This window comes from Lampris incognitus, chromosome 3 (genome assembly GCF_029633865.1).
Source record: "Lampris incognitus isolate fLamInc1 chromosome 3, fLamInc1.hap2, whole genome shotgun sequence".
Taxonomy (NCBI): Eukaryota; Metazoa; Chordata; class Actinopteri; order Lampriformes; family Lampridae; genus Lampris; species Lampris incognitus.
This window is the reverse complement of record NC_079213.1, coordinates 28,371,472-28,384,802: the sequence shown is the minus strand read 5'-3', so window position 1 is coordinate 28,384,802 and position 13,331 is coordinate 28,371,472. Positions and strand designations below refer to the sequence as shown.

General features: G+C 44.8%; 1 protein-coding gene across 2 annotated transcripts in view; it reads right to left on the bottom strand.

Moving 5' to 3' along the window:
• Positions 1–13,331, bottom strand: part of ppfia2 (PTPRF interacting protein alpha 2) — a 264,671-nt gene that overhangs the window by 2,660 nt on the left and 248,680 nt on the right. Inside the window, exons 20-24 of one of the 2 annotated variants that reach the window (XM_056278056.1) lie at positions 13,014–13,095; positions 11,633–11,833; positions 9,525–9,587; positions 469–502; positions 162–351 (exon numbers count right to left, since the gene is read on the bottom strand). In XM_056278056.1, coding sequence (XP_056134031.1) covers positions 162–351; positions 469–502; positions 9,525–9,587; positions 11,633–11,833; positions 13,014–13,095 — 570 coding nt within the window. The remainder of the gene's footprint in view (positions 1–161; positions 352–468; positions 503–9,524; positions 9,588–11,632; positions 11,834–13,013; positions 13,096–13,331) is intronic. The other variant, XM_056278057.1, reaches the window with a different exon arrangement.

Here is a 13,331-nt window from a genome sequence, read left to right as displayed (position 1 = left end):
CACACAAACACACACATGATCAGATAAGCTGAAAAGCAAATTTTTTTTCTCCGCTTACTAAACTCATAACTCCCTGAACATTCCTTATTTTCGACCCGTGAGCCACCTCCTCTAGAATGACATCTGTTGATGCAAGGAGGCAGCTGAAGAGGCTCGGTTACCTGTGAAAGCTGTCCACCATTTTGAGATGCACTCGGAGGTCCTTCTTGGTGAGGTGGTCCAGCATGCGGGCATCCACCAGGCACTCCATGAAGTAGCTGCGGTACTGAGGTAGTCCTAGACTGGGCAGCCACTCGTTTCCTATCCACTCATGGTTCATGTCACCATAAGCTAGAGTCTGACAGAAGACACGCAGGAGTTTGACCAGCATGTTTTTAGTATCACCCAGGACGCTTTGAATCTGAGTGGGTGTTGACTATAAAAGCAGAAAACCAAAAATGGTAGAGCCCTTAAAAAGAGCACATGTTCTTACCTGTGCCCAGCTCCCCTCCTCAGACTCTGACTTCTGTTGAAAAACGAGGGAGAAGAGATGATACGAGAGAATTAAAACGACTGACAGAAAGCTCTCACTGTCCCCGAATTGGACTTTCTTTAACCAGATGATTTGAACCTGACGTGCCCCAAGTTGTGAGGACCTCAGAGGAGACTGACTGCCGTTTTGAGAACGCCACATCATTCTGCTTGGTTCATTAAATATCCCACAGATTTTATCTTGTTTCACTCAAATAAAAAGCGTAGTTTGAAAAAAGCTAAAATTTAAACTGCACAAAAGTTTAGGCCTGCCTGGACATTTATGATGAAGCTGCAAATAATGCAACAAGGATATTTACTACCACAGATATTCATCTTATCTTCATACACACCATATCTTAGAACAAGTGAGTGGATTAGTCTAAAACTAAAGATTGTGCACATATACTGTATGGTCTCAATAGAGCAGCAAAAAGATCACATCTGGAACTAAATATATTATTACGACCCATGGAGTTTGAACTTGATAATGTAATCCTAAGAAAGAAGCAACTTCTTTGTTGCCGTTCGCTGATGAATTTTTACAGCTATCAGCTAGCTAGCGCTCTCTCTCTATATATAGTATACATTTATGTGGCGCAGTGGTTAGTGCGGTCGCCTCACAGCAAGAAGGTCCTGGGATAGTCCAACCTTGGGGGTCGTCATAAAAAAATGCAACTTGATTGAGTTTGCAAGTTCTCCTGTGTCAGTGTGGGTTTCCTCCCATAGTCCAAAGACATGTAGGTCAGATGAATCGCCTGCCGCCCAATGACCGCTGGGATAGGTGTTAACATGTTATCTCTATGCATCCCTATTTAGTTAATGTAATGGAGGACAGCTCCCCTTCTGGTCAGGTTATGCATGTGCAGTGTATTGCCCCTTCTAGGCGGGAGTCTCTTGTCATGCGCAGTTGTGGTGGTGCTCATGCTGAGAGCAAGTTGCTGGTCGCTTGGTATCGTAAAGAAATGGAGTGAATAAAGTCGGTTTCACTGAAGATAAACGTCGTGTTTATTCAGAACAAGTTTAGTAGTCAACATTGGTAGCAGAGGATGGTTAGCAGAAAATGGCTTCTGCTAGCTACAAAGTTCCACCGAAGTTCGATGAGTCCCGACCGTACGAGAGTTGGAAAAATGAAGTTGCTATGTGGAAGCTCGTTACTGAGCTGGATAAGAAGAAACAGGCCCTTGCTGTCGTGCTGGGGCTTGAAGGAAGGGCAAGGGATATCGCCATGGAAATACCCGCTGCAGACTTGAATACAGATGGGGGTATGGACGTTTTAATTGCAAAACTAGATGGAATGTTTCTCAAAGAAGAGAGGGACCACGCTTACGATGCTTATTCGTATTTTGACTGTATCAAGAAGGACAGTTCTGTGTCCATGGCGGACTATGTGATTGACTTTGAGCAGCGATACAATAGAATGAAAAAGTATGATATGACTCTTCCCGATGCCGTATTGGCTTTTAAACTTTTAGATACGGCTTGTCTAGACGAGAGGAGTAGGCAAATGGCGCTGACAGTGTGTACGGAAAATACAAGTCGACGCGACTAATGGCATACAAGTAAAAGATGAAGTGTTCTACACAGAGCAGCGCTCGCGAGGAAGATTTAAACGAACAAGTAACGTTGTGCAGCAAGCTGGACAAGAGTCACAGACAACACAGGTTGGACAACAAAAGCCACCGTTACAAGGTACTAACCCACTGGATAAGTTCGGTAGGCGATCAAAATGTGCTGTATGTCAGAGCACGTTCCATTGGGCCAAGGACTGTCCCCACAAGAATAGCGAGCAAGTAAAGCTAACTGAAGAGCCAGCAAAAGTAGAGGACACATTGTTTACCAAAGCCTCGCTGTCTGAATCAGCATCAGAGATCTTTCTGACTGAGTCGTTAGGGACAGCTATCATTGATACTGCATGTACCCGCACAGCATGCGGAGAAAAGTGGTTGGAAAATTTTGTCGCAGACCTCAGTCAAAGCCAAGTGAACCAGATAGCGCAAAGTGAAATTCCAAGCAGCAGACTATTTCGCTTTGGAGATGGGAATATAGTACATTCCTCCAAAATACTGAAACTGCCTGCAAAAATAGGACAGACAAAATGTCAAGTGGAAACTGAAGTAGTTAAAGCTGATATCCCACTGCTTCTGAGTAAGACTTCACTGAAAAAGGCAGGGACCATTTTGGATATGGAGAATGATAGTGCTGTGATGTTTAATCAAAATATCCCTCTTGAATTAACCAGCTCGGGACACTATTGTATAGATATCAGAGACAAGAGCACAGAAACAAAGCCAATAGAAACTGAAGCACTGACGGCTCCAGAGAACAGCCTGAATGAAGATGAGGTCCTCATAGTCACAGAAAATATGACCGCAAATGAGAAACACAAAGTTCTTCTGAAATTGCATAAACAGTTCGGTCACGCCTCCGCCGAGAGGCTACAGCGGCTCATCCATAGCTCTGGAAATAAAGACACAGAGTGTGACACGATTTTGCAGCACATAGTACAGGACTGTGACATTTGCCAGAGATACAGCAAGACGAAGCCAAAGCCTGCTGTGGGCTTGCCTCTTGCTTCAACGTTTAATGAAACGGTGGCAGTAGATTTGCATGAGTTGGAACCAGGGGTATGGTACCTCCACATCATTGATCAATTCATAAGGTTCAGCGCAGGAAGCATTGTAAAAACCAAGAAGTCCTCAGAGATCGTCAAGTCATTTCTTCATACATGGATAGGAATCCACAGCGCCCCCCAGAGGCTCTACAGCGATAACGGAGGAGAATTCAATAATGCAGAGTTCCGTGATATGGCTGAGAACTTTAACATTGAGATACAGTCCCTGGAGCAACGGACTACTGGAGAGGCATAATCAGACCCTCACCGACATCATTCTGAAGGTCAGGCGAGAAAGTGGCTGTGACTGGGAAACGGCCCTGGACTGGGCTCTTATGGCTAAGAACAGTATGCATAATGTGCACGGCTACAGTCCACGTCAACTTGTGCATGGTTTGAATCCTAACATTCCTTCTGTACTGGTTGATAAACCACCCGCACTAGAGGGTACTACTATGAGTGCTAGAGTAGGAGAGCACATTTCGGCCCTACATGCTGCTAGAAAAGCATTCACTGAAGCAGAGTGCTCAGAAAAGATAAGACGAGCACTACGTAAACAGCTCAGAGCTACAGATGAAAAATATGACATGGGTGACAAGGTGTATTACAAACGAGCTGAATGTAATGAGTCGAAAGGACCAGGAATTGTTATTGGTCAGGATGGAGCTGTTGTTTTTGTAAGGCATAGTGGAATCTTAGTGCGAGTACATCACTCAAGACTTTCCAAGGTGAACACAAGGGTTAACGAAGAACAAATGGTACAAAATGAAAATGATGCTGAAAAAGTAAATGATCAACAAGACACAGAAACAGGAAATGATGAACAAGGTATAAACAATGTAGCTGATGATTTAGCCAGTGAACAAAATAGAGAGAATGAGTTACCTGAAAGTAATGTTGCACAAACTGAAATGGCCCATAAGCCTAATGCACATGATAATCCTGTCCCCTCTGCAGGTATGAGTTTAAAAACAGGACAGACTGTAACATATATGAACAGAGGTGACAATACTCTACTTAGAGCAAGAGTCTTGGGGAGAGCAGGCAAAGCTACAGGGAAATATAAAACATGGTATAACATGCAACATCTAGAGAATAATGGAAGTGATGGGCAAAAGGTATCAGTTGATATCTCAGAAGTTGATAATCTCCACATAGAAACAGACAGAGAAGCTGATGTACTTATAACGAAAGACATCTCATTTGATGCAGCTAAACAGGAAGAAATAAAGAACTGGCACAATAATAATGTCTTCGAGGTAGTTAAAGATGCAGGTCAGAAATGTATCTCTACTAGATGGGTTTGTAGTCTTAAAGAAACACCTAAGGGTATTGTGCCTAAAGCACGACTGGTTGCCAGAGGTTTTGAAGAGATAAATATTCAAGAGCTACAAAAGGATTCCCCTACATGTGCTACTGATTCACTTAGACTTATGTTATCAGTGATATGTCAAAACCAGTGGGAAGTGCATTCTATGGACATCAAATCGGCATTTTTACAGGGTATGGAGCTATCCAGGGATATTTATATCCGCCCCCCTAAAGAAGCAGGCTGTATGTTGTATGGAAACTTAAGAAATGTGTTTATGGACTTGCAGACGCATCACTATATTGGTACAACAAAGTGAAGGAAATCATGCAGACTACTGGTGGTAGAGTGTCTCAGGTGGATCCAGCAATATTTTATTGGTTGGATGAGCAATGTAAGGTCACTGGGGTGCTTGCATGTCATGTAGATGATTTTCTCTGGGCAGGCACATCAAACTTTTCATCAAACGTAATCCCGCAACTGAAATCTGTGTTTAAGGTTGGTCGTGAGGAGCATGAAAAGTTTTCTTATGTAGGAATGGATTTTGTAACGGTAAACGGTGAGGTACAGGTACACCAACAAAGTTACATTGACAATCTGCAGCCTATACCCATTCAAGCAGGTCGGACCACACAGAGAAGTGAGCCCCTTAATGACACTGAAAGAGAGCAGCTACAGTCAAAAATAGGACAAATCCTATGGGTTGCTAAACAAACAAGACCTGATGTTATGTTTGACTCGTGTTGTTTGGCTTCTAATATAAAAGGGGCAACAGTACAATCTATTCATGAGGCTAATAAGGTTATCCGTAAGCTTAAATCTGAAAAGGTAACACTCAGATTCCAACATCTGGGAAACACTGATGCTTTTAACTTGATAGTATTCAGTGATGCTTCGTTTGGGAACCTCCCTGATGGAGGTACACAGGGAGGTACCTTGATAACACTTATGGGAGAAAGAGGGAAGTTTTCCCCACTCAGCTGGCACTCTAAGAAAATCAGACGTGTGGTCCGCAGTACACTTGCAGGGGAAACTCTTGCTATGTCAGATGGAGTAGACAATGCAATGTTTCTGGCCACACTATTTTCTGAACTAACTACTGGCAATGCTGAACTGAATGCTCCCTCCGTGCTCTGTGTGACTGATAACCACTCTCTGTATGATGCTCTCAAGTCTACAAAGCAAGTCACAGAGAAAAGACTTAGGCTGGAAATCAGTAGCATTAAAGAACTCATACAAAGCAAGAAGATCAAGGAGGTGCGTTGGTCAGACACGAAAACTCAACTCACTGACTGTCTCACAAAGAAAGGAGCATCGGCTCTTGTGCTCTTAAAGGCACTCTGTGAAGGACAATGGGACCTGGGTTAAAAGGGTGTTGGATGGACAATTGATTTTGTTCTCAAATGTTTCCATGACATGTTGATTTCTCTGGAAATGTATGTTCCATAATTCACGCTGTGAATTTCATTTTTTGTTTTCTGTTTATTTCTTTAAAAAAAAAGAGAATGAGATTGTTAACATGTTATCTCTATGCATCCCTATTTAGTTAATGTAATGGAGGACAGCTCCCCTTCTGGTCAGGTTATGCATGTGCAGTGTATTGCCCCTTCTAGGCGGGGCGCAGTTGTGGTGGTGCTCATGCTGAGAGCAAGTTGCTGGTCGCTTGGTATTGTAAAGAAATGGAGTGAATAAAGTCGGTTTCACTGAAGATAAACGTCGTGTTTATTCAGAACAAGTTTAGTAGTCAACATAGGCTCCCGCAACCTTGAGAGCAAGATAAGCAGTTTGGCTAATGGATATATATATAATATACACAGACAGGTCACAAATGAAACAAAAAACCTGAGTGCTTGACCCCTACAGTGAGGGGGTCCGGGGACTCTGGTATGCTGTAGGGGGCATTTTCCTGGCATGGTTTGGATCCACTTGTCCCCTTAGAGGGAAGGGTCACTGGAAAGCAATACAAGCCCTACCAACATGTATCATGGCTCTGCTGCATGACCAAAGTTAGGCGGGTATGGGGCGTCCGGGTAGTGTAGCAGTCTATTCTGTCGCCTACCAACACAGGGATCACTGGTTCAAATGGCTGTGTCTGTGGGTGAGAAGCTGGATGTGAGTATGTGTCCTGGTTGCTGCTCTAGCGCCTCCTCTGGTCGGGGGGGGGGGGACTGGGGAGAATAGTGTGATCCTCCCACGCACTACACCCCCCTGGTGAAACTCCTCACTGTCAGGTGAAAAGAAGCTGCTGGCGACTCCACATGTATCGAGGAAGCATGTGGTCGTCTGCAGCCCTCCCCTGATCGGCAGAGGGGGTGGAGCAGCGACCATGATGGCTCACAATAGTGGGGTAATTGGCTGGATACAATTGGGGGGGGGGGTCCAAAAAGAAAAAAAGAAGTGAAGCACGTATGGGCTTGGCTAGTACTTGGATGGGAGACCTCCCAGGAAAACTGAGCTGTTGCTGGAAGTGATGTTGGTGGGCCAGTAGGTGGCAGTCTTCCCTCTGGTCCTAATAAATAAAAAAATCCCAGTGCCACCGTGCTGTAGGAGATGCCGTCTTTCGGATGAGATGCTAAATCGAGGTCCTGACTCACTGTGGTCATTAAAGATGTCATGGCACTTATCACAAAGAGTAGGGGGTTCACCAGTGTCCTGGCAAAATTCCCAACCTGGCTGACCACCTAATCATCCCCCGTGTGATTGGCTCAATGATTCCTCCACCTCAAGCTTATGTGTGGTGGGCATTCTGGTGCAAAATGCCTGCCGTCCATCACCCAGGTGGGTGCTACACATTGGTGGTGGTTGAGGTGAGTTTCCTCCTTCAATCAGAAGTGCTTTGGGTGTCTAGAAAAGCACTATATAAATGTAATCTATTATTAAAGTAATTCTGAGTGATCACCTTTATCCTATGATGAGACATTTCTATCCTGATGGGAGTGGTCTCTTCCAGGATGACAATGCCCCCATCCACAGGGCAGAAGGGGGTCCCCGAATGGTTTGATGAGGATGAAAATGATGTAAATCATATACTATGGCCTTCACAGTCACCATATCTCAACCCAATTGAAAAGCTACTAGAGATTTTGGACCAACATGTTAGACCGTGCTGTCCACCACCATCATCAAAACACCAAGTGAGGGAATATCTTTTAGAAAAATGGTGCTCTATCCCTCCAGTAGAGTTCAGAGACTTGAGGAATCTATGACAAGGAGCATTGAAGAAGGGCCGGTATGGGTGAAGGTTTTTGTTCCAACCAAGCAATTACCCACCTGTGTCTCCTAATCAAGTTCCTCAGCAAAGACTAAACTTGTTGATTAGTGGTATCAGGTGTGTAACTGCTTGGTTGGAACAAAAACCTTCACCCACACTGGCCCTTTCTGGATAAGATTGCCCACCCCTGTTCTGGAGGGTCGTGGTGGCCCAACACCTTGCTAAGACACTTTATGTTGGGTTTTCCTTTCATTTGTCACCAGTTTATATGAGTATTAGCTGCATTTTGGAGAATTGAAACCTCACCCCCTGGCATTTGAATTTGGCCTTCAGGGGTGGTAACTTGTTCCCTCTTGGCCTGACAGATTTCATTTGGTTTGGTGACGAGCTGCAACATGATTATAAGCTATGGTCTCTGTCTGTCTGATATTCTTACTCGGCATCACATTGAAGCCACTATTTCAGAACCAATCAGTGTTCACTTCCAGACAATGGAAAAGGATTGGCTTTTAGCCTTTCTTGTCCCTGATAATAGGGTAAACATAATTTCTCTACATGCTGAGAGAAGAGTTAACAAGGCAAATTATGTCTTCCTGATACAGTTAACCAGCAGAATGTGTGCTGATGATGAGTAATAAGACAACAGCGGTAGCATTTAAATCACGGGTTAGCATTGCTAACTGGTAATGGTTTTAATACGTATGGTATCTAGAAAGCCACTTTACTTTGTCATCGTATTCTTACAACAAAATTGTCTTCTGCATTTAACCCATCCTATTGTATAGGAGCAGTGGGCAGCTGCAGCACCTTCCGCCTTGCTCAGGGGCACAAACAGGAGTATTAACCCTAACATGCATGTCTTTTTGTTGGTGGAAAAAAACCCATGCAGACATGAGGAGAACAAGCAAACTCCACACAGAAAGGACCTGGGATGGCCTGGGGTTCGAACCCAAGACCTTCTTGCTGTGAGGCAACAGTGCTAACCACTGGGCCACCGCCATCTACAGAGTTGATTAGAAAATTGGAGTTTATGTAACACTGCGCCTTTACAGCTGGTGTTCTTCAAAGATTGACTTTGTAACTGATGTTGCAAATAAAACGGCTTCGGTTGATAATCAAATCTTTTGGGTGAGTTCTGTAGCTGGTTCAAACAATGAGAACGGAATGCTTCTCTCTGGCTGTGGGCTACATTTACTGATGCAGTTTCGATCCAGTTATCATCGGAGGCCTGGGCACACAAACCACTGTGAGGATAATGATTATAACTGATTACTTTCATCTCATGATGCATTACCCTCATGATGGGAGGGATATCGTCACTAATGACAATCTGTCTACTACAAAGGCACAAGGGCACACCCACTACTTGGCACAGCGTGATGATGATGTTTGCCATATGTCATTGTCTTCTCAATTATGATATAAAGGGAGACATTTTGGAAGTTTCGGGGGCTCTGTTTTGAAGTGCTGGGCCCAGATGATTATAACTTGGCCTGACACAAAGTCATTCACACCTTTACTGAGCCACCATGTGAATCATCAGTGAGGAACGTTTCCGTGTCGGCACTTCCTTTACCACGCACATTCTTTGAATCACATCAAAGAACAGCAAATGTGACAGACATGAAACGCATGTTTAACATTAGTGTTGACAAATCTTCCCAAACTGGGAAATGGGTTAAATGATGCTTGCCGACCTTATCAGTCACTGTTGTGGCTACTTTGATCAGCTTACGCTGTACTGCCCTACCCTGTAGCATGAACTTTAAATATGCATTTGCATACTCTCTCTCCTTTTGACACCCTCTTTCATACACACATAGACTTATGCAGATTAAAGAGAAACAGGATTAGCGTTAAAAGGAGACAAGGGGACTGACCGTTTTGGAGGGGGCTGCCAGCGTCTCCATCTCCTCATGGGTCACCCATACGTTGCCTGATGGCTACAGAGGGCGAGACCAAGAGACGGAGCAGCAAACAGGTTGGGTAGTAGTGGTCCAGTAGGAGGGGCAAGCAGTGTTAAAGAAGAAGAGCAGCACCACTGTAAGCCAATAGTGTTATAGCATCACAGTCAGATGATGAGCTGGCCCTGCCCTCCACAGGGTCAAAGGGCACACACAGAACAGGACAAAATATCGGTTATGGCTAGATGGGGTACAGCCACTGATGGAAGTGACACAAAATCTCATCGGGCGTATTTCGTTGTTATAGCTAGCTTAGCTAACCTCCTGAGAGACATGGCTGCAAAATCAGAAGAAGCCCATGAAGGCCATTTTCAGTTTCCCTTCGCGTAGATCTTTTGAGAAGATTTTTAAAAAATATGAGGAGGACACTGACGCAATTCCATGTTTTGACAAAAGAAAAGGCTTTTGGTCCGGAGGGTGAGTTTTCATAGCTAACGTTAACTATCTAGCTAGTTAGCATAGCTATCGATAGTTTAGCTAACGTTACAAATGTGATGTTACGTTAGCTAGCTACATCACACGGTTCATGATTTCATTTCATTTTACTAAGGTACACTACGTAGCTAGCTAGCTATCTATTTGAACCTATGCAGATAACTATTAATGCTAACTATACAGACTGGCCATGCATGTTGAAGAAAGGCTAGCTATCGCCATAGCAACGAAATACGCCCGGCGATACTTTGTCACTTCCGTCCATGGCTGTATCCCAATCTAGCCACAACCCAAATATCTTGGGCATACATGTTGGTAACACAACACACAAATACTAGATAAAAACAAGCAGATCTGCCATGCAGAATAACAAAGATGCAATACATAGGCAACCCTTCATTACTTATACAACTCCATCCAATTCTCTATTGGCTGATGTTTACTCCACTGGTACATTAATGAGTTGTATTTTGATGCAGCCGTGTCTAAATGTAGCATATGTGATTATTCTGCAATGACTGCAGAGGGTCAGGCTGTCATGACCTAGATAGGAACAGTGTGAAGTGCTGCTAGAACCACTGCAGCGTGGATCATTTAATCTCCTTTAAAGACAGCACTGCAAGTGGTGGGATGCTCCCTCACTGTCTGTCAGTGGGATACAGAGACAGAGAGGCACCAAGTCGTAATGGTGCAAACAGCTGACCGTCTTACCTTCCCTTTCCCCTCTCAATTATCTTTTTGGTGCACGCCTCTCACCATTCTACGTGGTCAATTAACCCCAGATGTTAAGTGTGTGGGGTTTTGAGAGAGGCAACAGGCGGCGCAGCCGTCACAGTCAGGGGCTTGTGAGAGGCCTATGGAGTTACATGCTCTCTAATGAAAGTTTTGTGAGGTGTAGAAGTGGAGCGGCGCGGTAGAGAAGAGCGGAGCAGGGGCAGATTAATACAGTGTTGGTAGAGCATTTTTACAATAATTGCACAAAACGAGAGAGCAAGGGTTTAGGACTTGGAGCAGGTAGACTAGTATTGTGTCCTAAGGACAAAGGTCTGTGAATTACCAGGGTTTGTGTAAGAGTTCATTATGGAGCACGTTCGTTTCTGTTTGACATTTGAAACAGAAAGCTTCAAGAGTATGCACTGGTGTGTCTGCTCCACTTACAACATACAGCGTATGGCAAATTAGTAGGTGCTCGTTAGTGCGAATGGTTCCTATTATTGGAGAACGGCAGACTCTGTTGAGGCCGCGTGCAATTGTCATGACAACAGGGAGCCGTTTAGCTGAGTGGTATATTATAGCTCGTGGGGAAAATCAAAACTATGCAACAGCACCGTCTAACAGCAGCCCTCACTGACTCTCACCCCAGTAACCACCTGCACACTAATTAACAACGATCACATACTCACTGTAAAAGGAAACCACTAAAAAAAAAAAAGATTGCTGAGAAAAGTATCGCCAACACCAGCCCAAAAGCTGCTTGTTCACGCCGCTCGCTTGTGGCATGCCATTTTTGTTGATAAGTTATATCATCTGCATGTATGCATGCTGTGTTATGTGTAAGAGTTTACGTGTGTGTGTCACTAGCGACTCACGGTTCTAGAGGTGGGCGGGGCGGAGGGACTGGTGAGGGAGACCATTTCCTGGATGGCCAGCCGGAGCTTCAGCCGGTGCAGGGGGTTGCTGATGCCGATCTCCCTCTGGATTTCTGTGTCAGAGAGGGCGGACATGATGGCGCCGCTCTTCACGTTGGCACGGCACGCCGCCACGTACCAAGCGGGCATCCCCAGCCACAGCTAAGACAAAGAGAGGAAGAGGAGATGAGGAGAGTGCTGTGGTGGAAGCTGTTTCATGTCCGGCAGCTCCAGAAATCTGACTGGCCTTTGTTTAGGGGTATGGACCAACTCTTCCACAGCAGGGGGCAGCACTGCTTGTTTAATGTTTTTCTTCTTTATAGTATGACAGCATACATGGTTCTTCTTGAACAAAACTTTCATGGTTGCTTCGTTACTTAGAAAATGTCAGTTATGAGTAGTGACTAATTAATGCAATGATTCATTAGGTGTAAAAAGAAAGTAATACAGGTTGCAGTTAATATTCATTAACAAAACTGGGGGAATGGCTAATGATGATTACTGATCATGGGGAAAAGGTGAGGGGTAATGTCAAGCAATTAGGGATCTGGAAGTTTTAGGTGGGGAATGTGGTCTCTAGACAGGACCACATCATTATAAGGATAAGAGAGGATCTAACTCAGTGCAGGGTTGGGATTATGTCTGCACCTTTTGCCGTTTTGGCCTCGTGTATCAGTCCGGCGTGTATGGTTATAAAACATACCTTCTGACTTATGCGGTTTATTAGTTTTACTATTTATTATAGTTGCAATTTTACCATTTAGTGTAGCTAATGCACATATCTGTTTTTTTTGGATTTCTTATTTTTATTTTTTGGAATTTCCCCTACTTTACTGCCTGATTGTAGCCGGCCAATTGCCCCAATCTTCCGAGCTCTCCCAGTTGCTGCTCCATCTCCTCTGCAGATCCGGGGAGGGCTGCAGACTACCACATGCCTCCTCCGATACATGTGGAGTTGCCAGCCGCTTCTTTTGACCTGACAGTGAGGAGTTTCACCAGGGGGGACGTAGCGTGGGAGGATCACGCTATTCCCCCCAGTTCCCCCTCCTCCCCAAACAGGCGCCCCGACCGACCAAAGGAGACGCTAGTGCAGCGATCAAGACACATATCCACATCCGGCTTCCCACCCGCAGACATGGCCAATTGTGTCTGTAGGGATGCCTGACCAAGCCGGCGATAACACGGGGACTTGAACCGGCAATCAACGGAATAGACCGCTACGCTGTACATTTCTGTATCATATCCACTCTGTTATATCTTTGAATACTCATCCATGCTGGGTGTTTTCTGAAGGGGTTATGTGTTTGTCTGACGTAGTCACCATTAAAACCCTTGGGCTTACCTCCAGCCAGGCGACAACTGTGGGACCATCCCACTGGGCAAAGGGTAAGCCTTTCCTCCTGGCCTCCTCCAACAGCTCGTGTCTGAGGGACGGGGACAGAGGTGTGTAAACACACATACTTATAAAAGAGATGCATGCAAAGACACAGAGAAATAACGCCACACCTCCCATCGCCCTCACACAGAAGCACACTCACACAGGCAAGTTGTGTTTCCACAAAGCACTGCAACGATATTGTGCGTGTGTGTGTGTGATGTAAGTGAGAGGGAGAGTACTCATGTACACTTTATCTCTCCCAGTCCAGCCTGCACAGTGAGC